At 52.3% G+C, this 13,586-nt stretch overlaps 1 protein-coding gene across 2 annotated transcripts in view; it reads left to right on the top strand.

The window, feature by feature from the left end:
- The first annotated feature begins 332 nt into the window (after window positions 1–332).
- Window positions 333–13,586, top strand: part of LOC119955273 (GLIPR1-like protein 1) — a 48,765-nt gene continuing 35,511 nt past the window's right edge. Inside the window, exon 1 of one of the 2 annotated variants that reach the window (XM_038781343.1) lies at window positions 333–594. In XM_038781343.1, coding sequence (XP_038637271.1) covers window positions 430–594 — 165 coding nt within the window. In that variant the 5' untranslated portion in view covers window positions 333–429. Of the gene's footprint in view, window positions 595–794; window positions 1,130–13,586 lie in introns of those variants that run through there. The other variant, XM_038781344.1, reaches the window with a different exon arrangement.

A 13,586-nucleotide genomic window follows, 5' to 3' on the forward strand; every position in this document is an offset into this window, starting at 1 on the left:
ATTAGGGATTGGGAACAAACGCTGGCCTTAAAACCCACATCTCATGAAAAAAAATTCCATATACTTAAATCCTGAAACAAACAAAGGGAATATTGGACAACCTCAGCAGATTAGACAACGTCGAGAGGGTGAGGTAACATTTGGAGTCTGGCTGACTGAAAAGCTCTTACCGTAAAATCTCCAACTCCGCCCTCTCCTTCCGCCTGAGCCCCTTTCCCGCCATTTCCCCAGCCCCGCCCCCACCCGCCATTTCCCCAGCCCCGCCCCCACCCGCCATTTCCCCAGCCCCGCCCCCACCCGCCATTTTCCCGAGCCCCGGCCCTCTTTCTACGCCATTTCAAGAACCCCGCCCCTTTTCCCGCCATTTCCCCGAGCCCCGCCCCTGCGAGCCGTCACTTTTTCTGGCTGCCCTTTCACTCTCGTGGCTCTATGGCGGTGGCGGCAGTTTGGTTCCTTTTGCTGCAGTCGCTGTTTTTTATCGGCTCTTCGACGAACAAATATCCCACGGACGCGAAATTTGTCAAGCTGTGCGTGGACGAGCACAACCGGCACCGCTCGGCGGTGAACCCCGGAGCCAGCAACATGCACTTAATGGTGAACCCCACATGCCTGATAAACGACCGTGTCCAAATTTCTTGAAGCAAATTATGGCGTGGAGGGGGTAGATTGGAGAGACGCGGTCTGCCGGTGGGAGCCCAGCGTCGGTGAGGGGCGGAAATGGCGGGAAAGTTGGTTTCGCTGTCGGCGATAGTGGGGGAGGGGGGAAATGCGCCTGCGCGCTGTCACCGGCAGGCTGTTTCACGGCAGCCCCCGCTGCTGGGATGACGGGATCTGGAGGCAGTTTCAAGGCCCCCTGAGCTTGGAAGGTTCCAGGGAGACCGGCCGAGCCGCCATTGCGCTGCTGCGAAAGGGGCTGTTTGCCTTTGACGCTCGTGAAGTCGGATCCGGCTTAAAACCATTTCTTGAAGTTAAAACCAACTGTCTACATTATATATTGTTTCGAAACCTTTTAAAACGTTGCCACAGTGCTGAGGTGTTACTTATATCTTGAATCGGATCTGCTGATATTCCCTCGGACTCATTTGGTGTTTGTAAGTTTTTGATGTGGAGATGCCGGCGTTGGACTTGGGTGAGCACAGTAAGATGTCTTGCAACACCAGAGTAAAGTACAACAGGTTTGTTTTGAATCACTAGCTTTCGGAGCACTGCTACTTCATCAGGTGAATGAAGATGTGGGTTCCACAAACACAAATATAGATGAATTCAATGATGTAAGATGATACTTTGCATGTGAGTCTTTGCAGGTAATTAAGTCTTTATAGGTCCAGACTGTTCGACTGGAGAGACGGATAATCACAGGTTAAAGAGGTGTGAATTGTCTGAAGCTAGGACAGTTGGTAGGATTTTGCAAGTGCAGGCCAGATGGCCGGGGGGGGGGGGGGGGGGGGGGTGAATGTAATGAGACATGAATCCAAGGTCCCGGTTGAGGTTGTACCTTGAAGACCCACAGCAATGTGGTTGACTCTTAAAAGCAAGCAAGCCAATCTGTTCAAGAGCAATTGGGGATGAGCAATAAATGTTGGACCAGCCAGCAAAGTCCACATCCATTAATGCATTAAAAAATCTAAGATGTAGATCAGCAGGGCCTGGGCATTTATAGACTTTCAGTCCCATTACCAGCACCATTTAAAATAAAGAAAACATTTCTTTCAATTCTTCCTCACTACATTTCTGCAAAATTATTTCTATCATCTGAGGACCGATCCAAAGTAGTTGTTTAATTGCTGTGTTCTGTTCTCTATTATAAATTCTCCTATTTCGGCCCATAAGGCCGAAAGACTCTCACTATTTCTCCACTCTTAATTAATCTCTGTCCTCCTTTACTGAATTCAAAACTGCTCCCAATCCATGACTGATTCCTCTTTGGATCTGTTGGTAACCTTCATTTCTTTCATGAGATATGGTTGGGCTGCTTTTTCTGTTGTGTTTGTGCACCAGAAAAGAATGTATAACTGTTGCATTGTATGCATTCGTTCCTTAAATATGTGGCATTGCGTATCCACCGCCACATCTTGTAATGAAGTTCCGCAATCTATTGTAGCCAACTCACCCCTGTACCGTCCTAATTTCCTTTGTTTAGATGTAGGACCCTAGTTTTGGAGTTGACAGCTTCACTTATCCTAATGAAGAATTCCATTATGATGTGGTCAGTCTTCCCTAAAGGACCCACACTACAAGATTATTAATTAACCCTTCTCATTGCACAGTACCAAATCTAGGATAATCTGTTCCTTAGTTGGTTCCTTGACATACTGGTCTAAAAAGTCCATCTCACGCATACACCCCAGAATCCGCCATAGTATTATTGCAAATTTGCTTTGCCAGCCAGTCCCCCTCCATTTCTGTTGTAAAAAACATTGTTAAATTTTCAGAATAACACCAATACAACCACTTATGTATAACAGTTAACAGTATTCCAACCTTTTCAGCCACCTCCCCACAAACTCAAATAAAACAACAACCAATCTCCAATGCAACCCCCTCCCCAGCACCTGATGGTGACCAACTCTGAAAAAGAAAATAAACATCCGAGGTAGAGCTCTTCAGCCAACCCTCTCCTTTGGTACTTGATTTATTTTCTAAGTGTAAAATTCCATCAGGTCTCCGAGCCAAGCTGCTGCATATGCGAGGACAGGGGCCTCCATCCAGACAGGATTCGCCTACGGGCTATCAAAGAAGCAAAGGCAAGAGCATCCGCCTTTGTCCCTGTCTGTAACTGGCAAATTGGAGATCCCAGAAATAGCCACCAAAGGGCACGAGGGCATAGCTCCAAGCCGACCCCCAAAAAATTATGACATGGTGCTGAAGGAGACCCAAAAGTTCATGAGCTCAGAGCAGGACCGGAAGTGTGTGTGTGATGGGCAGGGCTCTCAGCACAGCTCGCACCTACCCCCTACGTCCACAAAAAAACCCACTCATTTGAGCCCTGGTCAAATGCGCCTGATGCATCACCTTAGGTTTGTGTCAGGCTGAGCCTAGCGCACAAAGATGTAGAGTTGACCTTGTGTAGAGTTTTGTTCCGCTCCCCTTCCTCAAGTTCCTGGCCTAATTCCTGCTCCCACTTTCTTTTAATTTCGTCCAATAGGACCTGATCTGTCAGGCTGATTTTCGACACCATTCCCTCCATTTTCTGCTAAAAGAACTTTGCCATCAACAAAGGAAGGGGGCAATGGGAAGGAAGTAGTCTCCTTGCGTGCAAAGTTTAGTACCTGGCAATATCGAAACTGATTAGCTCTTGGGAGTTCACACTTCTCCAGCCACTTCGGAAAACTGAGGAACTTACCATCAATAAACAGCTCATCAAGCCTCCCCAACACCCCGAAGGATGCATTTGAAACTGCAGATTGGGGCCAACATCGACAGAGCACTCAGTTTGAAGTGCCATTTAAATTGTCCCCATGTTTTCAAGGTGGCCACCATCACCGGATTAGCAGTCCATTTCACTGGGGAAGTGGAGCCATAACCAGTGCCATCAAGCTGATACCTCTATAGTAATTCTTCTCCATCCGCTCCCACATGGACTCCGTCCCTCAATACCACCCCAATTCGCCACCCAATAGTAATATAACAGGTTGGATAGCGCAAAATCCCCCTGATTGCCTATTCCTTTATAAAAACCCTCTACGGCAGAGAATCGGTTCCAAAGCCAAAATCATGGCGACGCCAGTTTCATACCAAATCTCAATTCTCCATTGCCTCGACACCTGCGTCAATGCGTTCCAGAATGCATGTACAGTAAACGGCCATGGCATAACATTAGCGGGCCTGACCCGGTATTGTCCGGGGCCTCCACGATTCTCCGCCTCCTCTGGGGTACGTTCTGGCGGTGAGGTTCACTTGTGGTTTAAAAGTAGTGAAACTTGGCAGCACAGTAGCGCAGTAGTTAGCACTGCTGCCTCACGGCGCCGAGGTCCCAGGTTCAATCCCGGCTCTGGGTCACTGTCCGTGTGGAGTTTTCACATTCTCCCCGTGTTTGCGTGGGTTTCGCCCCCACAACCTAAAGATGTGCAGGCTAGGTGGATTGGCCACGATAAATTGTCCAATGGAAAAAATTAATTGCGTACTCTTAAATTTATTTTTTTTTAATCGTGAAATTTAGGGCGGCGCAGTGGTTAGCCTCACACTACTGCCTCACGCCACCGAGGACCTGGGTTCGATCCCGGCCTCGGGTCACTTTCCGTGTGGAGTTTGCACATTTTCCCCATGTATGCTTGGGTCTCACCCCCACAACCCAAAAAAACATGTGCAGGGTAGGCGGATTGGCCACACTAAATTGCCCCTTAATTGAAAAAAAAATTGAGTACTCTCAATTTATAAAAAAAATTAATAAATAAATTGTGTAACTGGCGCTGTGGCTGATGAGAGAGAGAGAGGAGGTAGGACACGGAGAGGCGTGACTGTGGGCTGCCAGTCCTGACGCTGGGGGAGGGGTGGGTGGTGATGGGGAATGGGGCAACCCCCACGAGACTGGCAGTGCCCAGGAATGGACCGCCATTGCTACAGTCTGCAAGGCAGCCATCTTGCTGCGCACCCCACTGACTACCCACCTTGGCCCCTGGATCTGCAGTGTGACACTGGCTGTATGGTTGCCACCACCACCGCACCCCAACACCCACCGTCTGCCCCACCATCCCGCACCCCTCCTCCTCCATACCAGCCCCCCGTTTCCAAAAGCCTGCCACCCACTGGTCCCCTACAGGGCGCTGGACAGGAGCCATGGGCATACCACTGGCAAGGGCAACGCCAGCCAGTGGTACCCATGGTAGCAGGGACGGGCGCCAGGATCAGAGCCCCCCATAGTTCCTGCCATCGACGGGAGGGGGGGGTGAAGGTGCAGAGCCTGCAGTGTCAACCAGGGCCACCATGTAGCCCGTTGGGCATGGGAGTACGCAGCATGATAAAATGGGTGCCTCTCACCCCGTGCAGATAATGGATATTGGATACAACCAGCAATGGTGGCCTTCCTCCTAGTCACCGCAACCCTGGGGATGTCCTGCAGCTATAGGAGCTGAAGCTGCTCGAGGAGAAGGAAGCTGCAGCAGTTGAGGGCGCAACAGCGGAACGTGCAGCAGTGGAAACGGAAGCAGCTGTTGAGGATGGAGGGCTGGCCGCCCAACAAGAGGAGTAGGTGGTGCCAAGGAGGCGCTGCATGAGGCCTTGCATGCACCAGCAAAACCTGTCTTTCGAGGACCTGCCGGACCGGGCATGCCATCGAAGACTGCCTGAGCAGGGGGACAGTGCGACATATCTACAAGATAATGGTGCCTTGTCTCGGCCAGGGCCTGCATGCCCGTGGCCATGGAGCATCTCCGTCAGAGACTGCGCCACATCACGCTGTGACTATGCGACCACCTGGGTCTGTGCAACATTAGCCAGTGACTGTGCCATCTCCTGGGACTGGAACACTTCCCTCTCCATCTGTGTGCCACCTCGGCCAGTGCCTGGACAATGCCACCAACACTCCCAGACATGGCCTTCTGTGACTGGGCCCTACTCAGGAGCACCACTACAGTGTCCAAATGGCTCTGGCACATGGTTGCCTGTGAGAGGCAATCCTGTCCTAGGCCTCCACTGCACTGATTGCCCCAAACCTTGGACATGCTGATCCATAGCCACAACCCTCAGCCCAAAGGCCTCCATCGCAGAAGTCATGCGTGTAATGTTGGCCTGGCTGGCATGCACGGTCAGCACCATACCCTGCTCCTGCACATGGTTGGACACCTGTATCTGCAAGTGCTGGATGCTCTACAACAACCCCTCATGTAATCCCTGGTCTTCACAATAGATGGGACTGTTCCTTCCAGAAGTCCGGAACACATCAGGATGGCAGCTAGTCCCTGTGGTTGACGCACCATCTGACCTTCCCTCTCGGGAGTTCCTACCTCCACCTGATGTACCACTGCATGTGTGTGGTGAGCACCAACGAGTGTCCCAGGAGCCTCTTCACAAAAGTGTCCAACCGAGGTGTTGGCTCTGGGATGGTGGAGGTTGTTGGAGACAACTGTGACATCAGATTTGAACTCTAGGATGTCCTGGGTCGCAAGTGTATGGTCCCCTCCGTGTCTGTCATCATTGCTGCTAGGCAAGTGGGGGGAGGACACCAGAAGGACCCGTCTCATTACCAGCAGCTCCTGGACAAAAGACAAGGCACATGATTTGACCATAGGCCGGGAGGTTGTGAGAGTGGTGTGTTATGGGGGTGAGGGTGGGGTGGTTGACATACATGTCAACGGGAACCGCAAGTAAGCAAGGCCTCACTTCCTCTCCCGAGGTCGAGCTCCACCCCGGCAACTTCATTTTCCTCAGGCCCGCCGATCACATCCAAGGCTCGCTGCTCTGCCACAGTGAGGGTCCTGCAGTCCCCTTCTATTCCGACCACTCACTTGCATAAAAACATTTATTCTGAATTCTCCTTTATTTATTAGTGAGTAGTTTACTTCTTTTAAATGAAAATTCATGTGGAAACTCTTCGGCTAAACCATTTCAGGCTCCAAACAAAACCATAGACCTCAATACTGAAATTAAAACCAATCATGCCCAACATCTTAATCCCCCTCGAACCAACTCAAAGCTGTGAGTAGATAAAGAAATAAAACGTTTAGTATGGAATGTCAGGATATTGTTGCATTCATGACATTTTTTAAATAAAATTTACATAGACACTTCCTCCAAACCAGTTAAGTCTTTACATTACATTTGAATTTTGCTGGTGAATTTTGTAGTGAGAGATTTTCAAGATATTAGGCGCGATTCACCAAAAATGACTAAATGTCATTTTGGGTGAGTTTGGCTTGGTGTTTTGTGCCAGCTGCAATGACGAGTCTGTGACCTGTATTCACTCACACAGTGCAAGAAATGAGCCACACATGAATCTCACCATACCTGGCTCCCTCGTTGTCTGATTCACCCGACTCATGCCTCAGCTGCTCATCTTCAAGAAGAGAGTGAAACCGAGTCCCAGCCTATCTCAAATGCCAGCCAGTCTACAACTCCAGTTTAAACCAGCACAGGGTTCTGCTTGAATTAAAGACACAGGCTGTCTTTAAGACACATTTCCATAGAGACTTCCGGTGGTGGCTATGAAGGAGTAAGAATGTTAGCACAGCAGCTTAGAAAGAGGGAGGCAGCCAGGGAAATAGGGTGGTAGATGGAGATGGGAATTTGGTAAGGGACTCGGCGGGGCTAAACAGGGCGTTTAGGGACTTTCACAGTAAACTCTATTGCTCGGCACCCCCCGCGGGGCCTGAGGAGGTGAGACACTTTTTCGACGGACTGACCCTCCCAAGGGTGGACAGAGAGTTGGTGAATGGGCTGGGGGCCCCGATTAGGGCCGAAGAGATAGGGGAAGGCTTGAAGGCAATGCACTCGGGTAAAGCCCCGGGGCTGGACAAGTACCTGGTGAAATTTTACAAGAAATTCTCAGGGATATTAGGGCCGTTGCTGGTCAAGGTTTTTAATGAGGCGAGGGATAGAGGGGTGCTGCCCCCGATGATGTCGCCGACCACTATTTCTGTGATGAACGGTATTTACCTTTAATACCTTACCCCTTTAAGAGGCTTGGAACCCTGGGGGACTCCACCTCTGGTTACGCCCCCAGGAAACAATATATAGGATAAGGCTCAATGTGGCGAGCACACTTCTCTCGAATGCTGTCCTGTTCTCTGTATATTAAAGCCTTTGATTACCAACCTCGCTCTCGCGTCGTAATTGAGAGTGTCTCAATTTAATATACAGACATATCAAGATGGACAGCGCTCTAAAACCGGGGAAGCTCAACCTGGTCGCCGGAAGCCCCGGAAATTTTTTAATATTGGCTCCGGTGTTTCGAGGACTATCTGGACTCCTCAACGACTGATGTCGACAGCACTCGCAAGCTGCGCTTACTACATGGCCGGGTGGGCCACCGACTCCGCCGTGATCGAAACCGCTACGACCTATGAGGCGGCGGCCGAAATATTGAAGAAACGCTTCATAAAACCTACTAACAAGGTACACGCCAGACATTTGCTCTCAACCTGCAGCCAGCGTTGCGGGGAAACGCTGGACGAGTTCGTGGAAAGACTCAATGCGCTCGCGAGGAACTGCGACCACAAAGCAGTGACGGCAGAAGAACACAGGAATTTACATATTCGCGACGCCCTTGTGTCTGGTATCAGGTCCTCGTACATCCGGCAGCGGCTCCTAGAAGACGGGGCAAAGGATCTCCAGGGCACGGTAACGCTCGCCTTTTCTCTCGAAACGGCCCACCGTAACCTACGTACGTACTCCGCGGATTTTGCAAACGCCTCTCGATCCCCTCCAGACTCGGCCACGCTACAGGCCTGTGCCACGCGACGATCCACTCACTCCGGGGGTTCCCCATGCTATTTCTGTGGGCAAGGCCAGCACCCACGTCAGCGTTGCCCGGCCCAATCCGCGATCTGCAACGACTGCGGGAAGAAAGGGCACTTCGCGAAAGTCTGCCTGGCTGCGCCCAAAGGCCACAAACAAAACCCTCACCAGGCCCAGAAATCAAGCTCCCGGTCTCACAGACCCCGCAACGCGGCCGCACTGCGGCCGGGCACGCCCATTTCCGATGTGTCATCGACCTCGTGCGAGTCATGGGAGTGGCCATCTTGGCGGCGGCCATCTTCGAAACCCGACACATTCGACCGGCGGCGGCGGCCATCTTGTGACTCCAGGCGACCATTTTGTGAGTTCGACTCTGACGGCCCGCAACTAGGAGCGATCACACTGGATCAATCGCAGCCGAAACACCTGCGAAACTCAATGATGTGGGTGCGAATCAACGGCCACGACACTCCCTGCCTCTTCGACTCCGGGAGCACGGAGAGCTTTATACATCCAGACACGATAAGGCACTGCTCCCTGCGCACACACCCCGCTTCCCAAACTATCGCCCTTGCCTCAGGGTCCCATTTGGTTCAAATCACGGGGTATTGTGTCACTGACCTCGCAATTCAAGATGCTAAATACTCCCGTTTTAAACTTTACATCTTTCCTCAACTCTGCGCCCCCCTGCTGCTCGGTCTGGACTTTCAGTGCAGCCACCGGAACCTGACACTGAAGTTCAGCGGACCCCTGCCCCCACTCATGGTATGCAACCTGGCGACACTCAACGTGGCGCCACCCCGCCTCTTCGCGAACCTCACTCCCGACTAAGCCCGTCGCCATCAAGAGTCGCCGGTACAGTACCCAAGACATGACTTTTATCAAGTCAGAGGTTCAACGGCTACTAAAAGGGGGGGTCATAGAGGGCTCAAGTATTGGTAGTCCGCTCCATGGAAAGCAACGAATGGTAGTGGATTATAGCCAGACCATAAACAGCTTTACACAACTCGATGCTTACCCACTTCCCCGCATAGCTGAAATGGTCACTCACATCGGCCAGTATCGGGTATTCTACCTAGACCTAAAATCGGCCTATCATCAACTCCCTATCCGCTCAGAGGACCGCCCCATATGGCTTTTGAAGCAGCTGGTCGGCTGTTTCACTTCCTCAGGGTCCCCTTTGGTGTTACAAACGGAGTCTCCGTTTTCCAGAGGGCGATAGATCAAATGGTGGACCAGTACGGCTTACGGGCTACCTTCCCGTACTTGGACAACGTCACCATCTGCGGCCATGACCAGCAGGACCACGACGCAAACCTGAGGAAGTTCCTCCAGACTGCCCCGGCCCTCAACCTCACGTACAACAAAGAGAAATGCGTGTTCCACACAACCCGGCTAGTCATCCTCGGCTACGTCGTGGAAAACGGGGTCCTAGGCCCGGACCCCGACCGCATGCGTCCTCTTAAGGAACTCCCCCTTCCTCGTAGCCTCAAGGCACTCAAACGGTGCTTGGAGCTTTTCTCCTATTACGCCCAGTGGGTCCCCAGATATGCGGACAAAGCCCGGCCACTCATTAAGAACAGGGTTTTTCCCCTGACGGATGAGGCCCAGTCAGCTTTCGACCGTATCAAGGCCGCCATGCACGCGGTGGACGAAGCCATTCCCTTCCAAGTAGAAAGCGACGCATCAGACGTCGCCCTGGCTGCCACCCTCAACCAGGCGGGCAGACCAGTAGCGTTCTTCTCCCGAACCCTCAACACCTCGGAAATTCGGCACTCTGCAGTCGAGAAGGAGGCACAAGCAATTGTGGAGGTCGTGCGACACTGGAGGCACTACCTAGCCGGTAGGAGGTTCACCCTCGTCACCGACCAACCGTCGGTCGCCTTTATGTTCGATAACGCATAATGGGGCAAAATAAAGAACGACAAAATTCTAAGGTGGAGAATAGAGCTCTCCACCTATACGTACGATATTAGATATCGCCCGGGGAAGCTCAAGGAGTCCCCAGATGCCCTGTCTCGCGGCATGTGCGCCAATGCGCAATTGGACCGCCTGAGATCCATCCACGATGACCTCTGTCACCCGGCTTCCCCACTTCATCAAGTCCCGCAACCTACCCTACTCCACAGGGGAGGTCAAGGCCATGACTAAGGCATGCCAGATCTGTGCGGAATGCAAACCGCAATTCTATCGACCAGACAAGGCCCGCCTGATAAAGGCCTCTGGGCCCATTGAGCGACTAAGCGTGGACCTCAAAGGGCCCCTCCCGTCCACCAACCGCAACATCTATTTCCTCACCGTCATCGACAAATTCTCCCGCTTCTCTTCTGTGTCCCCTGCCCTGATACGACCTCGGCCTCCATGATCAAGGCACTGCGCAGCATCTTCACACTGTTTGGTTTCCCCGCTTATATCCACAGCGACCGGGGTACATCATTCATGAGCAATGAGCTGCGTCGGTACCTGCTCAGCAAGGGCATTGCCTCGAGCAGGACGACGAGCTATAACCCGCGGGCAAGTGGAGAGGGAGAACGCGACAGTTTGGAAGGCTGTCCTCCTAGCCCTACGGTCAAGGAGTCTCCCTATCGCCCGCTGGCAGGAGGTCCTACCCGATGCCCTGCACTCCATTAGGTCGCTCCTCTGTACGGCCACGAACGAGACCCCTCACAATCGTTTGTTTGTCTTCCCCAGGAAGTCCACCTCGCTTCCACTCTGGCTGACGACTCCGGGTCCAGTCCTACTCCGGAGGCACGTGAGGAGCCATAAAATGGATCCGATAGTCGAGAGGGTCCACCTGCTGCACGCAAACCCTCAATATGCCTACGTCGAGCACCCCGACGGCAGGCAGGATACTGTCTCCCTGCGAACCTGGCACCCGCTGGCTCTCCCACCGACTCTCCCACCGACCCCGACATTTTCCCCACTGACCCCCCCCCCCCCCCTTCTACCGACGCTCCCCGTCCCGCACCGACCGCCGACTCCGACAGCGCCCCCCAGCCGACGCCGGATAGACCACCATCGGAACAGACCGCATCCACGGCGTCACCACCAGAGCAGCGAAAGTCAGCAAGGACGATCAGACCACCACAAAGACTGAACTTATAATTTAAAACACTTCACCCCCGACGGACTATGTGTTTTTTTTAAGCGGGGTGAATGTGATGAACGGTATTTACCTTTAATACCTTGCCCCTTTAAGAGGCTTGGAACCCTGGGGGACTCCGCCTCTGGCTACGCCCAAAGGAAACAGTATATAGGATAAGGCTCCATGTGGCGAGCACACTTCTCTCGAATGATGTCCTGTTCTCTGTATATTAAAGCCTTTGATTACCGACCTCACTCCCGCGTCGTAATTGAGAGTGCCTCAATTTCATTAATACTGAAGCGGGACAAGAACCCGGAACTATGCGGGTCATACAGCCTGATCTCATTGCTTAATGTGGACGCCAAGCTGCTGGCCAAAGTTTTGGCCTCCAGGATTGAAGACTGTGTGCCGGAGGTGATTATGGAGGATCAAACCGGGTTTGTCAAGGGCAAGCATTTGGTGGCCAATATAAGAAGGCACCTCAATGTGATTTTGATGCCCCCGGAGAGTAGGGAGGTTGAGGTAGTTGTGGCCATGGATACGGAGAAGGCGTTCGAACGGGTGGAGTGGGACTTGGGGAGATTTGGGTTTGGGCTATATCGACTGGGTTAGGCTACTGTACCAGGCCCTGGAGGCTAGTGTAAGGACGAATAGGATGACCGTGGACTATTTTAGACTGTACTGGGGACAAGACAGGTGTGCCCCCTCTTCCCACTGCTGTTTGCGTTAGTTATAGAGCTGCTGGCAATTGCTCTGAGAGCTTTAAGAGGCTGGTTCGGGGGGGGGGGGGGGGGGGGGGGGAACATAAGGTCTCGCTGTACGCGGACGACCTGCTCTTGTATGTAGCAGATCCAGGCACTGGGATGGGAGAAATCATGGCGACGTTGGGTGAATTTGGCCGGTTTTTGTGATATAAACTGAATATCACAAAGAGCAAGATGTTTGTCGTCCAGGCAAGGGGACAGGAGTGTTGGCTGGGGGAATTACCGTTTAGGTTAGTGGGGGACAGTTTCAGGTACTTAGGAATACAGGTGGTGCGCGACTGGGGCCGGTTACACAATTTGAACTTGTCCCGGTTGGTTGAGCAGATGAGGTGCGAGTTTCGGAGATGGGAGAATGCAGATGGTCAAAATGACGATCCTACCAAGATTTTTATTCGTATTTCAGTGTTTCCCAATTTTCATCCTGTGGTCCTTTTTTAAGAGGGTTAATAAAATTCCTGGGCTTTATTTGGGCGGGTAAGTCCCTGCGAGTGAAGAAGGTGATGCTCGAGCATCAAGGTGGTGGCCTTGAGGATCTGGGATCAGTGGAGGAGGTACGTTAGAGTAGTGGGAGCATCGGTTTGGTCACCAATATGTGACAACCATCGGTTTACTCCGGGGAGCTTGGATGGGGGTTCCGAGTATGGCAAAGAGCGGGAATTGAGAGGATGGGGGACCTGTTCCTGAAAGGGAGCTTTCCTAGCTGGAGGAGAAGTTTGGGTTGGCAAGGGGTTATGAATTCAGATATTTACAGGTGCGGGACTTCCTGCGCAGGCAGGTATCATCATTCCCACTCCTGCCACTAAGGGGGGAATCCAGGATAGGGTAGTGTCTAGGGGATGGCGGGAGAGGGGAGTGTCTCGGACATTTATAAAGAACTTATGGGGGCAGAGGAGACGCAGACCGAGTAGCTGAGGCATAAGTGGGAGGAGGAGCTTGGGGGTGAGATGGAGGTTGGCTTATGGGCGGACGCATTGAGCAGAGTCAATGCGACCGCTACATGTGCAAGGCTCTGCTTGATCCAATGCAAGGTGGTCCATCAGGCCCACATGACAGTGGCCCGGATGAGTAGATTCTTTGGAGTGGAGGACAGGTGTGTAAAATGTGCAGGAGAACCAGCGAACCATGTTCACATGTTCTGGGCGTGTCCAAAACTTAGGGGATATTGGCAGGGGTTTGTGGACATCATGTCCAGAGTATTGAAAACGAGGGTGACAATGAGTCCAGTGGTGGCGATTTTTGGGGTGTCGGAAGGTCCGGGAATCCAGGAGGAGAAAGAGGCAGATGTTCTGGCCTTTGCCTCCTTGGTAGCCCGGAGATGGATACTGTTAGCTTGGAGGGACTCAAAG

The sequence above is a fragment of the Scyliorhinus canicula genome, chromosome 20 (genome assembly GCF_902713615.1).
Source record: "Scyliorhinus canicula chromosome 20, sScyCan1.1, whole genome shotgun sequence".
In the NCBI taxonomy this organism is placed as follows: domain Eukaryota; kingdom Metazoa; phylum Chordata; class Chondrichthyes; order Carcharhiniformes; family Scyliorhinidae; genus Scyliorhinus; species Scyliorhinus canicula.